Source organism: Populus alba, chromosome 3 (genome assembly GCF_005239225.2).
Source record: "Populus alba chromosome 3, ASM523922v2, whole genome shotgun sequence".
NCBI lineage: Eukaryota > Viridiplantae > Streptophyta > Magnoliopsida > Malpighiales > Salicaceae > Populus > Populus alba.
The window spans coordinates 13,397,534-13,414,810 of NC_133286.1; the positions used below are offsets into that span (position 1 = coordinate 13,397,534).

The 17,277-nt window shown below is 33.6% G+C and overlaps 3 protein-coding genes across 4 annotated transcripts; 2 read left to right on the forward strand and 1 right to left on the reverse strand.

The window, feature by feature from the left end:
• Positions 1-437: 437 nt before the first annotated feature.
• LOC118028685 (uncharacterized) lies at positions 438-5,002 on the forward strand. 2 transcript variants are annotated; one of them, XM_073408305.1, is made up of 2 exons: positions 438-2,595; positions 3,233-5,002. In XM_073408305.1, exon 1 carries the CDS (start codon positions 619-621, stop codon positions 2,530-2,532), a length of 1,914 nt encoding a protein of 637 aa, XP_073264406.1. In that variant the 5' UTR covers positions 438-618; the 3' UTR covers positions 2,533-2,595; positions 3,233-5,002. The 2 variants fall into 2 exon arrangements, with proteins under 2 accessions (XP_073264406.1, XP_034888264.1); XM_035032373.2 differs by having other exon boundaries at positions 3,505-5,002.
• A 623-nt stretch (positions 5,003-5,625) lies between these two features.
• Positions 5,626-6,836, reverse strand: LOC118028684 (wound-responsive protein GWIN3). Its single transcript, XM_035032372.2, has one exon. The coding sequence runs from the start codon at positions 6,528-6,530 to the stop codon at positions 5,919-5,921; it is 612 nt and encodes a 203-aa protein (XP_034888263.1). The 5' UTR covers positions 6,531-6,836; the 3' UTR covers positions 5,626-5,918.
• Positions 6,837-8,841: 2,005 nt separating this feature from the next.
• LOC118028683 (protein AE7) lies at positions 8,842-11,832 on the forward strand. Its single transcript, XM_035032371.2, has 5 exons — positions 8,842-9,170; positions 9,494-9,599; positions 9,706-9,805; positions 10,832-10,877; positions 11,421-11,832. Exons 1-5 carry the CDS (start codon positions 9,044-9,046, stop codon positions 11,519-11,521), a joined length of 480 nt encoding a protein of 159 aa, XP_034888262.1. The 5' UTR covers positions 8,842-9,043; the 3' UTR covers positions 11,522-11,832.
• The last annotated feature ends 5,445 nt before the right edge of the window (positions 11,833-17,277 follow it).

Consider the following 17,277-nt stretch of genomic DNA (forward strand, 5'->3'; position numbering starts at 1 on the left):
TCTAAAAGCTGAGAACCATACTTTACTTAGCATATAGTTTAATTGGGTCCGTCAAAATAATTTTTATATAGTTTAATTTTTAACTCAAACTATATAAGAAATTAAATTATGAAGTTTCAAGATTAACATACTACAGCACAGATTTAATAATAACATTAAATAATTCTCTATATATATTTTTTTAATCCAATCCAAGACACGACACTGTAAAATAGTAGTTTCTACATCCATAGCTAGCCACTTCTAAGGTTTTCGGTCTTGTCTGTGTATGGGCCGAGGCCACCAAGCTTTATCTACCTTTTATGGGTTAGGCTTTGGAATGGCATAGACTATTACCATCTGCTTCCTTTATACGAATAATCAAAGCCCAGCCCATTTAACCGTTAATAACTTAAAACCCACAAAAAAAACAGCTACTGTATTTACTTATGGCGAGACTGGTGTTTGTTCGACGTTTTCTTTTGTTTCTGTCGTGGCCTTCTCGACAGTAAATTGAGTGCTTGATTAAAGAAAAGGAAAGTAAAGGAAAAAAAATACAGAAGCTAAAACCCTCCCTAGTCCCTACCCATTTTCTCTCCTCTTTCTCTCAACCTACTTTTTTCTGGGTGTCAAAAATCAATGGGAGCAAAGGCAGATCAAGAAGAAGAAGCAAGGCGTCTCAAAACAATAGCAGAGACTAAATTTACCAACTCCAACCTCAAATCAGCCCTCAAGCACGCCAAGAAAGCCCACCGTCTCTCTCCAAAACTCGAAGGTCTCTCTTCAATGCTGACAGCCTTGAAGACTCTCCGTGTCGCCTCCAAGACCCAAAATTCAGACATCACTGACTGGTACAGGATTCTCCAGGTAGAACCCTTCTCTCATATGAACACTATTAAGAAACAATACAAGAAACTAGCTTTAGTCTTACACCCTGATAAGAATCCATTTTTAGGATGCGAAGAGGCATTTAAGCTTGTTGCTGAGGGGTTTAGAGTCTTGTCTGATAAGATTAGGAGGAAAGAGTATGATTTGAGGTTGAGGATACGGCTTCAGGACGAGAGGGTTAGTGATAATTCTGCTGTGGAGACCTTTTGGACTGCCTGTTCGCGGTGTAGGCTCTTGCATCAGTTTGAGAGACAGTATTTGGGGCATAATTTGGTGTGTCCTAGTTGTAAGAAGAGTTTTGAGGCTGTTGAGGTAAAAGGAGGGGATAAAAAGGATGCTGAGGTTGGAGTTTGGAGTGAGAGGCTAAGGAGGAAAGATATTGGTGGTAAGGGAATTGGGGGTTTGAGTTCCGGGGAAGGGGTCAGTGTGGGGTCGAGGAGAGAATTGGATGCTGAAAGTGCAGGAGGCGTGAATTTGAAGGGGAATGAAGTAATTTCTGGAGAATGGGGCGGTGGGAAATTGAGGACCGGGGGTTTGAGGAGGAGAACGAGTACTGTTGGTGAGGTTTTGGAGAGATCAAAGAAGAGGGTGAAGTTTTCTGATGAAACGATGACATTAGCAGAAATGAAGTTGGAAGCAAAGAAAAAGGCTAGTCGAAAGAAGGTGGAATTGAAGGAGAAGCAAAAGGATGTTCGAGAAAAGGAGAAGAAGAAAGAGAAGCAGAAGGTGATGGGTAAGGGGAAGGGGAAGGAAACATGTCTAGTCTTGAACAAGAGCACGGATTTGGCGACTGAAAAAGGTGGAGCATCAAAGAAGAGTGGGGATACGGAAATCAAGACAAGGGAAGGTGTAAAGACAAGTAGAAAAATGGAAATCATGAGGCAAGGAGCATCAAGGAAGAGTGCGAGTTTGCAAATGGAGAGGCACAAGAATTCAAGGGGGGATTTGGACAGCATGGCAGTGGAGTATTCAAATTTCTTTGATTTTGATAGTGATAGAGTGGAGAGGAGGTTTAAGAAAGGGCAAGTTTGGGCTCTTTATGACGATGATGGAATGCCGAGACATTATGGTTTGATTGATGAAGTTGGTTCAGTGAATCCCTTTAAGGTGAACTTGAGTTGGTTGGATCTTCAAAGGTATGGAGACGAGGTGTTAATTTGGGAGAAAATGGGACTTCATGTATCTTGTGGTAGATTTAAGGTTGCCAGGACGATGATAATTGACTCTGTTAATATCTTTTCACATGCTGTGGAATGTGAAAGGGAAGCAAGGGAAGTTTATAGGATTTATCCTAAGAAGGGTTCTGTGTGGGCACTTTATAATGAAGCAACTTTAGGTGCTGAAGGAAGAAATCTGTCAGCTAGTGATGAGCGATGCAATGACATTGTTGTGCTGTTAACCACTTACAGTGAGATGCATGGATTGAGCATGGCCTACCTTGAGAAGGTTGATGGGTACAAGACTATATTTAAGAGACGAGAGATCGGGTGCCATGCTATTAGATTGCTTGGAAAAGATGATATTTGGTTGTTTTCACATCAGATTCCTTCAAGGAAGTTTTCTGGTGACGAGGTTGCTGACAATTTAAAGGACTGTTGGGAACTTGATCCTGCTTCAATTCCTTCAAATTTGCTTAATGTTGGTGTGGAAGCTGACAATGAGTAGGGAAAACTGACATGCTTTATGATAGCTCTTCTTTTCTGATTTGTAAATTAAATTCCCTGCGAGGTAATTATGCGACTGATCACTTTTTGTGTTTTCTGTAATCATGACTGCCTATTCTGGTCTGATCATTTACTTTAGTAATTTTGTTAAAAAAATTAACTTGTTTATATCTTCAAACACAAGTGAGTGTGGGAGTGCAGCACACAAGTAACTAAGGCACAAGCACCTCATGGTTTAAAGGACTAACCAACCAATGGGTTTAATCTCAAGATTTAGAGGAACTTGTTGAAAACTGAAAGACACACTTCAGATATTTTTGATGATCTATATAGGTAAGTATGATAGCCCTCATGTATGGATTGGTTGCAGTCGACTATGTAGTTTGTGTGTAGATTGGTGGTCCATCTGTCCATAAATGCAGCCACAAGTGTGAGCTGTCCCCTGGTATCTATACTCTTAGGTTTGCTGAATTTTCTAGGTTCAAGGATTTTTCTTAATGCGTGGTCATGTTCTGTTTCTTGGCTGGGTCATAAAAAAAAAAAAAACCAATGAGATGTCATTCTATGAGAGCACACGCATTTTTGTTTACATCTACGCATGTGTGTATATAACATTTTTAGGCTTCTATGATCTATGGAAAAGGGCTTCCATAATCCTCAAAGGAAATTTGAAAAAGTACCATCGATTTTTCTATTTGCAGGTTGCATTCTGTGGATGGGAATGGGGTTGTAATATTGCCTTTGTCTGGACATAAACTTAAGCACATCACTCACACCTTGACTTTTTCACTATTTAACATGCTCTTGTCAAATCATTTGCTATGTCGTTCTTTCTCCTCAGATTGCAAGCTCCGCATTTACATTCTGCTTTATGTGCAGCTTCTATTGATGAAGATTTCAGATTTGATGAGTTCAAAATCTCTTTTGTATTCCTTTCTAACAATTGATCCTTGTTTTTCGATTGGTTCTTTAGCCTTTGCTTTCTCTTATTAAGAGGATCCTTCATCCAACAAAAAGAAGCTGGCAGTTGCATTTAGCCGAGTTCATCCTACCAGCAATCATATGCAAGGCTTAATTCACTTTGTTCTGTTGCAAACTTTTGGATTTTATGTGGAGGTTTGAGAAACTGATGTCCTCAAGCTTTCTAAGTAACAAAGTTACTTACAGCTTTCAGACATTAGCTTGTTGAACTTGCTAGCCTAATATCAATTCCGGGTTACTGCTGGAGCACTCGATTGCTCTGTTGATTGACCATTCTGCAGATACTGTAGCTGCTTATGAGAATTTGCAGGTCGCAGGTGATTTACTAGATGAGAGAATGGCAACTTAAACTAAGCAACTCTGTTGTTAGAGTCACTGGTTTTGCTATTTCAGCTAGTTTGCAAACTGTCATAATATTTAACAGCAGGTCAAGATGGACCTCCTGCAAAAACTGCTGTAGAATATGCAGACAAGTAATTGACTTTTGAGCAGTCACAACTTCACTGCTCCTAAACTCAGATGCCAATTGTTGCCGGGAGATGAATAAAAAAACTGAGAGCAGCTAAGGCACCGAAAAAGAAGCCATAGAAAGCTACAAAACTCAGCGTGGACGGTCACTGTCTGCACAAATAGTTGTGAGGTTACCAGTTACTTGAATCCCTTGGCAACAAGGAACTGTGTACTCATAATAAATATACTGTTGTTGTCGCGCAGGCCATGAGGTCGGTCGTTGGCAGGAAGTTGATTGGTGCACAAGCCATCTGGTTGCACTGCTGATTCAGAATGTTATCTTTAGGCAAGTGGTTTAAGCTGAAACTTCCTTGCAGGTTGATAACATTTTTGAGGAACAAAGTATGTTCTTGTTTGTCAAGAACAATTCTTGTCATTCTTGGTGATGCGTTCTTCTGCCTTGTGAATTCTTGGTGAATGGTTAATATCTGTGAATGTCTTGTTTTTCTGGCACTGATGATACAAAAGCAACAAACTGGCTACCTCTAAATACAAGACAGCCTCCTAATCCCAATACATGAAATGGATTTGCAGAAGCAGCATTATTGTCTACACAACCCAGCAAGTCTCGGGTGCTTCGTTTTGATCCAGCGAACTTCTTGTATCATATTATATGATCCAACACCGTATCGATCCAGCAAACTTCTTGTATTGTACTTTATGATCCAGCACCGTAGTCTGTAACTGGACATTTTAATTGCTTTGTTTAACTTCACAAGGACAACGTATTACACAGCACAGTACAACAAGGGCACATAGGGCTCCAGATACGGAGACAACATGAGAGCAGGCTTGGTCGCATGGCCTCTAAGCGAGCTGTCATTCAGGCAACTTATTGAAGCCAAGTGTACGACCCGCGTCGCCCGTATGCCATAGAGTTGCACGCTTCCATCTGTTAAATATTAGTTATAATACTTGATGACTCACTCGTGATATACTAGATTTTTTTTATATATATAAAAATATTTAGATATTTTTAATATTCTTTTGGTATTTTAGTTTAAATGGTGAGGGATTTATCTTATGTAACTCTAATTTTTAATTAATTCTATATTAAAAAATAAAATAAAAAAATCAATTAAAAAAAAAAACTCAAATCAACTTATCAAATTTACGATTCAAGTCATCTGATAAAAAATAAATATAAAAAACTATAAAATCTACTCTCCAATAAACCTATTATTAAAAAATAAAATTAAAATTAAAAAAAATCAATGATGACATAAAAACCATAAGAAAAGGACTAAAAAGCTCCTTGACCCAAATTTAAGGCAATCAGTGAATGATATTTTAATTATTTTATTGCACTTTTAAAATAAAAAAGTATCTCTATTTTACATTATGTTTTTGCCTCAAATGGTGCCTCAGTCTTTTTACAATGTAAAATACAACAATAACAACAAAAAACCACTATAATCTGTTACCGAGGCCAATTGTATTGTGTTAATTAGGAAAAAATTATAATTTTACTATTTAAATTAAATCTATAACTAAAATTTGCTACTGTATTTCTTTTAATTTCGTTCAGTAACCAATGTCACTCTCATTGTGTAGAGTGGTTACATTATAGTCTCAAAATTATGCACTGAGGCACTTCAATGGAAAACAATAGCCGTTTTGAAGAGCCAAATTTACCAGATTACTGCAAAGAACCACTTGTTTTAAGTTGAGAATTATGGCAATCAGGACAAGTTTTAATTCAAACCAGAGAAAACAAAAAAGCTCACAGAAGATTTTTGATCGACCACAGCAAATGCAAAAGCTTGGAATCTATTTATTCAAGAGTACTTCCAGCCAGGTCCCCTGGCCCCCAACAAAAGTGTATCCCTAAGCTATGCAATGCAACCCCCTGTTCCATGGAAAAAAGTTTGAAGATCGTAAGATTCTGGAGTAGCATCATGTTGAAGATACAAGCTGCCCCAGCACAACTGCTATGGGATCGCCATTGAGAGCCATGTAGTTTAATCGGTTCTTGAAAAGAGAGCGAACTGTAACGCATGGGAATTGGATGGACCCGAGAACTGGGCAGTAACGAAGCTGATAGAAATATTTTCTATATGGGCATGCCTTGGCAATCTGAAACCGGTTATGACTCCGATCGCCGCCGATCATAACCAGCCATTGTTTCATGGATGCATTGAACTCAACTTTCCAAACGGCCGGCACGTTACAATCACTGTTGTTGAGCTCGACGTTGAACTCCAAGTTCAGACTAGTGTCTTCTCGGACCACATTGTCGTTGGAATCAACCACCGATGAGAATTTTATCGGAAGCAAAGAGAGATTGTTCCTGTGCACAACGGGAGGTGGGCAGCTGGCTTCCATGGCTAGAGACATCCCGTCAAATGGACTGGTGATTGCGATGTAGTAATCTAAGCCCAGGAGAACCTCGTTATCATCTGAATCAACCACCGCGTCTTTGGGACCTTGAGCATCAATGGCCCCTTGAAATGATATTGCTGTCAAGGCAAAGAGAAGGAAGGAGAACGTCAGCTTAGGGATCCTCATAGCTTACGATACATTGAAGAAATGCTCAGAAAAAGCAGAAATCTCTCCAAAGCGGATATGGGGTTTGGATAAATCTCACTTAAAAGTGGAAATGGTTTTCTAGGAGGTAGGTGGTGATTGGCCAAGCAAAGAGCTAGATATATAGTGACGTTATAGCAGAACATCCAAGTTCCATAAACCCTGAGACCATCTATCCTCGGATTTGAATATGAAACTTCGAGTTTAACTACTTTTTGAGTGGCAACAACAGTACTGAAGCTACGATTTGAATTTCATGTCCTAATAAAATAAATAATCATGGGTGATCTAACACAGAAGTAAATAAAAGTGGCTGTACTAAATTGTTTGTTTGAGTCAGGTACTTGTGAATCTGTTCATTTCACTAGAAGAATCTATGAACAGAAGTGTGAGCGTTGATTAGACAGCATAATAGTGTCCGTATCCACGAAAAAGAGCACAGGTTTCCTCCATGTTGGGTGGAGAAACTTCCTAGAAGCCTCATTCCTTGCTACAAAATTTCTGTCACATCCTGCTGCTCAAGAGGGCTGACTTTGCAAATGCTAGAAATGGTGGCATTCTCCTCTAATTAAAATTACAAGAAATTAGTTTTTCAAGTGTACAGTGTGTTTAAGAGTGTGGTGGTTGTTGTTTTTTAAAGTATTTTTCACTCAGAAAAGTATGCCAATAATATTTTTTTATTTTTAAAAAATTATTTTTTAAGATCAGCACATCAAAATGATTTAAAAACATAAAAAATATATTAATTCAAAGAAAAAAAAATTAAAATTTTTTCAGAAACACTTTTAAAAAGCACTCTCAAACACCTCTTAATCTATAAGTATGCAATATATTGTATCACGGAAATCTTACAAACAAAAGGCATATATTCAAATTTGATTAAGAGATTAAAGTATTGTCCTAGCATATATATATATATATGCAACACTTAAACAAAACTAGTTTTGTTTATTTTTTTTATTTGTTGAACTTAAATCAAGCTAAAAACTATTGTTTATCTTAACAAACATAAAGTTTTTAACTGTAATTATTATTTCCGTTAAAAATATATATTTTATATTTGTGACAACAAGTTAATAAAAAAATATAAAAATAGAATATTCATATTTTACATGTTATTATAAGCTAAAAAAACCATAAATATAGTAAAATCATGTTCAAAATCTATTTTAAATTTTAAAAATAAAAAAAATGATTCAAATTGAATTCTCATGAACAATTTATTATTAATATTATTATTCTCATATCATATATATATAATAATTGAAAATCAAATTATAAAGATTCAAATAAAAATTTATCATAATATTTAAGAATCATGTTAAAATTAAAGAATAACTGAATCTAATAGATTTTTCTTAGAGTGTCTAAAAAACCCCAAAGAAAAAAAAATATTTTTTGATTTTATTAAGGAGGTGGACGACTTGTTTTTTTGCGAACTGAAACTTGGACTTGGATCATCCTGTTGTTTGTCCAGTCCATTCCATTCCATGAATGTTTATAGTCATTTTCTTGTAAATTTGGATATTTATTTTAGCTCAAGAAAATATTCATATTTAATTCTTGATTTATGATGGTTAATTAAATGTTGGCAATATAAAAATTAATTACAATTCTTACCATAATTAATTCTTCAACTTTTTAATTTTCAAAATTAACTATAAAAAGGGTGGTGAAGGAAAAGTTTCAAACAATGTTTTTAAAATTTTCATGCACTCTTCCTCACCTCATATTTTAGTGTTTTATTATTTTTTTATGTTTTGATTTTCCTTTCAAATCTAGAGCTTAGATTCATCTTATTGCGAGATATTTAAGTTATATAATCTTTAATTCAAAGATATTATTTAGAAGTGTATCTAAATCAAGGTGGCATATTGCAAACATTCTAGCTGTTATAGTTATTAATAATAAAGTTCTTAGAGACAAAAGATTCATGTTTGACAATAACAAAGATTTATTACTTTAAAAAGCTTCAACAAGTGAATATTTTTTTTTGTTTTAATTTAAGAATTGATGTTCTTAGTATTTATATTTATGTTAAGACTTTAAATTAATATCAATTATAAGTTTTGGGAAATTTAATATATTATCATATACAAGGATGATTTAGTTATTTTATGAAAAAATTGATTGACCCAAAATGCAGGGTTTAATTTTTCAAATTAAAAAACCGTCGATATAATTATACTTTTTATTTATTTATTTACTCCGCCAAAGCAGAACGTGCTTGAATCCTTCATGAGCCCAAACAAGGGTTTGGCCCAACCCATAACTAGAACAAACAGCGCCGTGAAAGAGTGAAGAAAGCCGTAAAGGTTTCACCGCTCCAGCCTGCAGAGGAGGTCTAAAAAACTCATCAGCATCCTCTGTCGATTATCTCTTTCTCTCTCTGAATTTGTTTGGGTGTTGGTTACTATTTACGTAAAGTATTGTATTATTCTGTTTCTTGTTTTTGTTTTTTTGGTTTAAGAAGGAAAAAAAGAAGAAGAAAAGAAATGGTCTCTGGGCTAATCAACGCCAATCCAGTAATTTATGAGAAGAAGGAGAGACGGGTACGAAGTGCTCCAAGTGTTGGTGATGATGAGCATGCTGTTGAGCCTATTGATCAACTTGAAGTTTTTGATATCCTTTTCATTATTTTTTCTTAATTCAATTCTAAAGTTTAGTTTTTTTTCCCCTTTTTGCTGTGCGTTCTTCTTATGTTTGGTTCAAAAGCGATCAAGATATCATTGCTTCTAAAGGCAAAATATTTGATGATTTTTTCTGTCTGGGAATGGAGCTAGATAGTGTAAGAATTAAGCCCAATTACGCTACATGAAAAATATGTTACTGTCGGTGGTGAGGAGTGGGCACGCAACCAATGCTAAGAAATGTAGAAAGGATTGATGTTTTCGGTAGTTTGAAGCAAGATTTGTTAAGAGTGTTTATTTTCTTAACATTCTTAAATCATATTAGAGACATAAAGGATCCGGAGCATCCTTACTCTTTGGAAGAGCTTAAAGTGATAACGGAGGATGCGATTGAAGTAGATGACAATCACAGTTATGTCAGGTAACAATGCCTGTCGTCTCAATTCTATTTATTCCTACTTCATTGGCCTTCCTTTTAATATATAACTGAAATTCAAATAAAATTTTATGAGATTTCTCTTATTCAGGGTGACATTCACTCCAACAGTTGAACATTGTAGCATGGCGACAGTCATTGGTCTTTGCTTGAGAGTGAAACTTATGAGAAGCCTGCCACAACGTTACAAGGTATTTGTTAACTGTGTTTTCAGCTTTGTTATCTATTTCTGTAGCAGAGGCGGACTATAATTTGTGATTGGCAGTATTGTTTAAGTTCCTTTAATGGATGTTGCAAGGTCATACCACTTCCCCCGATAACATGAATAGCCATTCACGAACCTTAATCTGATCATGCATACTGAGATACGCCTCTTTTTGTATGAAATTAGGTTGAGGATAGATATATTGTTGAAGTTGGTGGAATACACAACTAAGCACATCTAGAAAAGCTTGGTGGCTTTGTATTGTTGGGAATGTTAGGCACATAATTGCTGAAATTGATTTCCTGTCATTCTTTATATTATGGAATTTTGTCCCTGTTATTTATCTATGAAATTTTGAGCTCGCCCACAATATATCTAGAGTAATTTGCGAATGCCTACTTGAATGGCTTGAAGCAAAACAATATGCGAGCACTGTAGTTGTGTGATTCACCAGCACCAGGAATTGGGGAGCACAATAGACTAAGATAAAGTAGATGACCAAGTTTTCCAGGTTGCACTGTCAACATTATGCTTTATAGTTATATAAAGGAAGTTTTGTTCCACAAACTCATTACTCCCTTGAAGAAAGATTTCTTACCGCTTGAAAACATGTCCTAAAATGATTTGATAGAGCAATGATTTCTTAGTGACCACTATGTCCTAAAATGGATTGAACATCACAGATTATCTGCATAGATCAGAAAACATTTAACTCAACATAAACGCTAATTTGTAATTGATGGAGTAAGGGTACATGCTGGTGCTTATTTAATTCCTATATGATTTGGACTCTGGAAACGATATGTGGTTGGAGCATCCCAAGTCAATGTTTTGTTGATAACTTTGAATTATATCTGATACTTTTAGTTGTAGTGTTGTAGTGCCGGTCTTAACAGCTACTTTTGGCCCGAGAATTCTTAAAAATTTTGACACTCTTATACTTGTAATTGTAGTGCACCCCCCTCTGCCTTTTCTCCTCTCCTTCTCACCAATATTTCCCAATGTTGTTTAGGTGGATATCAGGGTTGCACCTGGAACTCATGCAACTGAATCTGCAGGTAATCACTCTATCTTGGGGTGGAGGGAATCAGCTGTTGGATGCTTTTAATTTGTGCCTGGGTGGAAGTTCAAATGCCTGCAATAGATTCGCCGCCATTTATTATCTTATTCTCCATGTTGTGCTTCTTTTTGTTAGAATTTCTTTCCCTATCCAAACAATAAAAGCTTTATGGTCGGATCCTCATCTTACGTACCCTAAAGTTAATGCTTTGAAGCCTGAGGATGCTGTATATACTACAGGCTTTGGTTTTGAATCCTTAATCAAATATCTGGCCTCTAGAAATAAAGACAACCAATTTTCTTTTTCCTTTTTTTTTTTCACCTCCTTATTTCGGTGACCTAACAAGCTCTTGAAACATGAGTTGTGGGAATCTTCACAGAGCACTTCCTGGATTACTGAGTAGCATCATTTTTTTTAGAACTTCTGTGATGCGTGCTTCCTTCTTTTGCCTTGTAGGTGGCATGCAAACTCTATCTTGATAAAAGTGCATATGAATTATAAAAAAGCATTTGTTTTCTATCCTGATCTATTTTTTGTGCAGTTAATAAACAACTAAATGATAAAGAGCGAGTAGCTGCAGCATTGGAAAACCCAAACCTGGTGGATATGGTCGACGAATGTTTGGCTCCATCATATGCCTGAAATATTCCACCTACCACAGCTGAAAGCTTTCTGTACACACCTTCACTCGAGGCAGCTCATGTCATTACGACTACTGTACAATTGCTTGTCATTGGTCTTCACATTTTTTTTTACCCTGATATGTATACATAAATGAGGTTCAAATCCTTAGAATGCAGTTGGAAACTGACCTTTGGTAGAGTTGAACTCTGGCTCTCACAGCGACCATACGATTTCTTCAGGTCTTGTTATCTCACTTTTATGTTTGTATACTATGATTTATATAATAGGTATTGTGAGGTTTAAATGAATTACAAACAGTATTAGACCCATTTTGCATTGTGCTTTGAATTCCCCGGGAATCATACTTGTTTGAATAGTTTGTTGTTTGCATGTTAAGGGTTCTTATTATATGTATTTTTTTTTTATTTGAGCGAAATGTTTGAACTGTGTACTTTAATTACAGGATATAGAAATTGATGATTTCTGCGGATAGTTTCATCTGATTTTTGTCAAGCATCTGTTTTTATTAATGCAATTGTGGGGATTAGCCTAAGTTCTGATAAATGATCTCGAGTCTAGCTACGCAAGAGCTGAAATCTGACATGGTTAGAACTTGTGTAATGCATTTTCGCGTACAGCACGTCCTAACACAACCAAACAAAAACTTAGGCTGTAAACAAGCCTTTTAGTTAGGCAAAGAGCTCAAAATGCTAGAGTGGTGATATTCTGGGAATAAGCTTTGGCATTTCCCTTCTCTACTCTAGTCATATTCCAAGCTATCGGTATCTTTTTGACAAATCCATCAAAAAGAGAACCAGTAAAAAAATGTTGAATTATTTCCCTGATGGAAAAAATAGTCCCTGACAGAGTACACCAGCCATTGATAAAACTGGATCCATATCCCATTAAGCTTGAGTCCATTTCCAATAAAACCCGAACATGTAAATCATAAACGCAACAAGAAAATTACTTGTATGTCCCCATTTTCTCCCTTGTATCTAATTTATATTTATCCCGGATAAAGTTTTATGGTGTTAAGGTTTTTCTTGCAAGTTCAAAATTCCTTCAACGCTAAAGACATTGCCCAGGCTCAATCAGTAATACGAGGTCAAAAAAAAGAAAAACAGAAAAACTCCATTGCAAATCAAACTAGAATCACACCTGACATTATACATTGAGGGGTATCACCTCCCAGAAAACAGAGGAAAACGCCATTGATCAAACCCATAAAAATATGGTGGCAGCCTGTGTGGTCTGGTAATATTTGTGTAATACATTGAAAGGAACAAGTGACTCTTCAAAGCGACAGTTCAAGCATTACACACAGAATTTCACACCATCATCATCGGCTGAAGTTCCCTTAAAGATTGCAAGCTTCCCTTTATGTTCTAGAAGCTTCAATGCTCGCATCAAAAGTGTGCGATCTATTCCATGAAGCTCTGGTGTTTAGCACAGAAAACTTGATATCAGCATAAATACAACAGGAACTGTGTACAATAAAGAGAGAGTGGATGAGAATTCCTTGACTCGATGATCCTAAAGATAGACAAAACATTAAAAGACGCGAGACATGCAGATAACAGGACAGACACCACTAGAAGCAAAAGGACCACAGCGCTCTTAGATTTCATTGAGAGACAGTACTAACAGGAATACCCAGAAATGCCACCAACTTTGAGAAATTCCAAAAATCATTAAAATCTAACCCACGAACAGTAGCAACAGAACTTATTGCACGTCCAGATGTATTAAGCTCTTCTTTTTTGCCTGACAAGTTTCAAGCCTGTCTTTTACCATACTCCTCTCAGTGGTATGGTATGTTTTGATAAAAAATTTCGTCGATAACTGCCAATGTAAATTACGATGGAATATGTTTTAATAAAAATTTTGACAAAATAGAGAAATAAAAAAAAATCCATTGAAAATTTGACACATCATTATTTTCTGAAAAAATTGCCGACAAACATTCCATCACAAAAATTAAATGAATAAAAACTCGTGAGTTCCCTCTTACCCCTACTTTCCTCTTCTTCTTTCTACTAGAAAAACAACAGCCTCTTCTCCCATGTTCAATTTCTTGTGAAATTTCGCTACACTAAGTAAGTAAATATATTTATTTCTATTTTTTTGTTAATTTATTGAAATTTTTTTGTAGTATTTGTAGTTTATTTGTATATTTAAGTATTTTATAATTTTTTTCTAAAAAAATTGTTGTGTTGATGTATGATTTGTATGTTGGGTTTGTTTGAGATATAAGAGAAATTGATTTTATTTGTTATTTGATGAAATTGAGTTCGATGTTGTAACTTAGATGTGTTATAATTGAAGATATAATGGATTATTTAATAGGGTACCAATTACATTTTGTCAATTTTATTATCAAGTTGAAAAATTTAAAAAAAAATTAGGGAAATTAATTTTTTTATGGAATTGATAATAATTAAAATATATTAATATAGATTGCATAAGTTTGAATTAAACAAATAAGAATAATTAGTTCGGTACCGATTATTTGTTGTTAATTTTATTGTTTAGATCACATTTTGACCCAAAATTGAATTTGTGTAAAGATGATAATTAGTTCAAAATTAGATTTGTATAAAAATGATAATTACTTATTGGATTGTAAATTTATTTTTAATAAGTTAAATTTGGATCGATAGTTACATTATAATAAATATTATCATCAATATTCTATATAAGTTTTAAAAGTAATGGTTGTATAAGCATGATTATCTTAAAAGAGTTTAGGATTTTATTAATTTCATACTTTTTAATTCGAAAAATATTAGTAAAGGTAAAATTAAATATAGGTGTTCAAAGTGTAATAATAAAAAGTTTCACGATGAATATGTTATAACGATATATCTACTTAAAAAAAAAATAGGGTTTTATTATGTCAACAATGTTTTAGGAAATGTTGATGGAATCATTAGTGGATACATTTTTTATGGAATAGGTGACATAATAGTCCATTTGAAATAAAAATGTTTTTTTTTTTTAATGGAATCGACAATGAAATAATTTGTTGGAAATTAAGGTTGTCGACAAAAAGATGGACAATAAAATTTATTTTTTTAGCATGAATATACCATTGTTCATTCTATCATAATAGGATATTGCCAAAAGAAAAGCTGACATAATGCAAATTCCTGATGAATGACTTTTCGATGATGTATTTTCATTGTTAATTTTTATTGGTATAAAAATTATCAGTGAAAGCTTTTTATAAAGGGAATATTCAATTGAAATTTTTGAAGTTTAATGTAATTGTTATTTTGATAGTCTTAGCCAAAAAAAAAAAAAAAAAAGTAAAATGCTAACTAACCATTTTTTTCTCTTCCCCCGTTTTCTTTTTTAAAAAAACAAATAATTAGCTAATTCTTCTTCCATTCTTTAAGCATTTGGTTTTATATAGAAAACACGAGCTCAATCTTCGTTTTGAGACATTAGTGTGAAGAACTCCCTTGGAAAAACATAATCTTCTCAAGAATAACCATGCTTATACTAATTAAACTCTTTTTTTTTTTTTTTAATTCTCTATTACCCCCACATGCCACCTTTTCTTATTATTTATTCTACCAAGCCTTTTAGCTACATATTGCTGAAAAAAAGGGGGAGTATCCATGGCGTCCATTGTGAGGTGATCTTGTTTTTTTTCCTCTTCTTTCACTTAAATGAACACAATCAAATTTTTCTTCTTCTTCTTTAACAAATTTAAAATTGAATTGAGGACTTATGAAAAGATCAGGACCCAAATGGTAAAAAGCATGGGTGGAGATGCAAATTGAGAAACAAATTATAGGTTGGGGAATAATTTAAGATTATTCCAAAAATAAACTATGTGGGTGTTTGTTTAAGTGGTAGCTTCTGCTTTTCTGCTTTTAAAGCTAACCGCGTAAACATAACGTTTGGTAACAAAAAACTTTAACTGCTTTTCACGTGAGACCCATCTATATTATTACTTGAAACTGTGTTTCATGAGAAGCAGCTCTCAGCTGCTTCTCACGTCTGCAACCCAGGTGAATATAATTCACCTGGGAACTGTTCACTCCAGGTGAACAGTATCTATGTGAATTAGGCACTGTTCACTTGGAGTGAATTGCACTATTCATGTGCTTTTTTTTAATTTTTTATTAAGGGTGTTAATTTTTTTAACAATTTTTTTTTTATTAAGAAAAACACTAGTTTAGAGTGAATTAAATTCACTCGTAATGTGACGTGAACAATATTTTTTTTCTTGAAAAACTAAGATAGAGTGAATTAAATTCACTCGCGCTGTAATATTAATTTTATACATGATAATATTTTATCTACGCTCAAAAAATTATGAAAATTATAGTTCTTATCGGATGAATTTTATATGTAATGGAATTATAAATAGTTTAATGGAATAATAAAAAATATTTTATATAAAGTATTTTTTATTTCATGATGTAATAGGAGTAATTAATTCTACAATATTTAAATTTAAAACCATCAATATTAATATATATTATTTTAAATTATTTTATAACCTCAATTTCAAAAGCATTCTTAACCAAACACATTAAACTACTTTTTTCTTTAACCTCAATTTCAACCACAGTTTTAACCAAACACTTATTTTTTCAAATCAACCTCAATTAAAAGTACTTTTTATAAAACAGCTTTTTTCAAACCACAACCACAACAGCTACCGCAATACCAAATACACTCATGGTATAGAGTATTTTAATAAATAAAAAAGAGGATAGGTTAAATTGGAAGGTCAACAATCCACGTTCCACAGAGAACAACTTCATTCAACAATAAAAGTCAACATTTTTAATTTAAAACACAACCTAAGAACTCCAAACCAAAGGGTTGAAGAAGTCAAGAAACTACAGCACAAAAACACGAGAGTGCAGAAGTACACCGGCAACCATGGCTGAATTCAATGTGAGAGGCGGCCCATTAAAATTTCTTCAGAAAACAAGGGAGAAAAAACAAAATAAATGCTCATTTTCAACATGATATAAGCAAAATCTGTATGCCCTTCTGTTTCCCACGACAATCCCATGTGTGAAAAAAAAAAAAAAAAAAAAAAAACAGGCAAGAGCAGATGCTTGAGGTTTTAGTTCATTGCAAGAGTAGTATCTGACCAAGGCCTCGATCATGCCTTTGAACTTATGAATATTATGTTTAATAACGTGATAATGAATATTTTTTAATATTTTTTTTATTTAGAAATAAATTAAATTAATTTATATTTATATTTTTTAAAATTTATATATTAAAACAATTTAAAAATATATAAAAAATATTTTTTATAAAATAAATTAATTTTTTGACAAATAATATTTTGGATGCAATGCCAAATATGCTATATAAATATTTGATATTATGGTAGTGGTTACTTTTTAAAAAAACTTTTATTAGAAAAAAATATTAAAATATATTTTTTTATTTTTTAAAATTTATTTTTAATATTAACATGTTAAATATAATTTAAAAATATAAAAACATTAAAATCAAAATCAAATTAATCATTTTAAATACTATTGTTGGTGATTTGATTTGCTTTGAAGATTTTTTTTTTCTCTTCTCCTCTTCTTTGAATTTATGACAACCATTTAACTATTTCTTTAAAATATTTCTATTTCTAACAACAACTTTTTAAAATGTTGTTATTTTCACTGTGTTATTTCATTAAAAAAAAGAATTCTATAAGTGTATTGCATTATTTTTTTTAAGCAGTGCTATTTTATTTTTAAAAAAAAGGTAAATAGGGGCGAAAAAAAATATTGTCGTTA

What these genes read in the sequence shown, in the direction of transcription:
- LOC118028684 (XM_035032372.2), bottom strand. Translation starts at nt 6,530, where the DNA reads ATGAGGATCCCTAAGCTGACGTTCTCCTTCCTTCTCTTTGCCTTGACA.
- LOC118028683 (XM_035032371.2), top strand. Translation starts at nt 9,044, where the DNA reads ATGGTCTCTGGGCTAATCAACGCCAATCCAGTAATTTATGAGAAGAAG. An exon ending in TGATCAACTTGAAGTTTTTG is followed by an intron (nt 9,171 to 9,493) that starts ATATCCTTTTCA and finishes TAACATTCTTAA; the next exon opens with ATCATATTAGAGACATAAAG. An exon ending in GACAATCACAGTTATGTCAG is followed by an intron (nt 9,600 to 9,705) that starts GTAACAATGCCT and finishes TCTCTTATTCAG; the next exon opens with GGTGACATTCACTCCAACAG.
- LOC118028685 (XM_073408305.1), top strand. Translation starts at nt 619, where the DNA reads ATGGGAGCAAAGGCAGATCAAGAAGAAGAAGCAAGGCGTCTCAAAACA.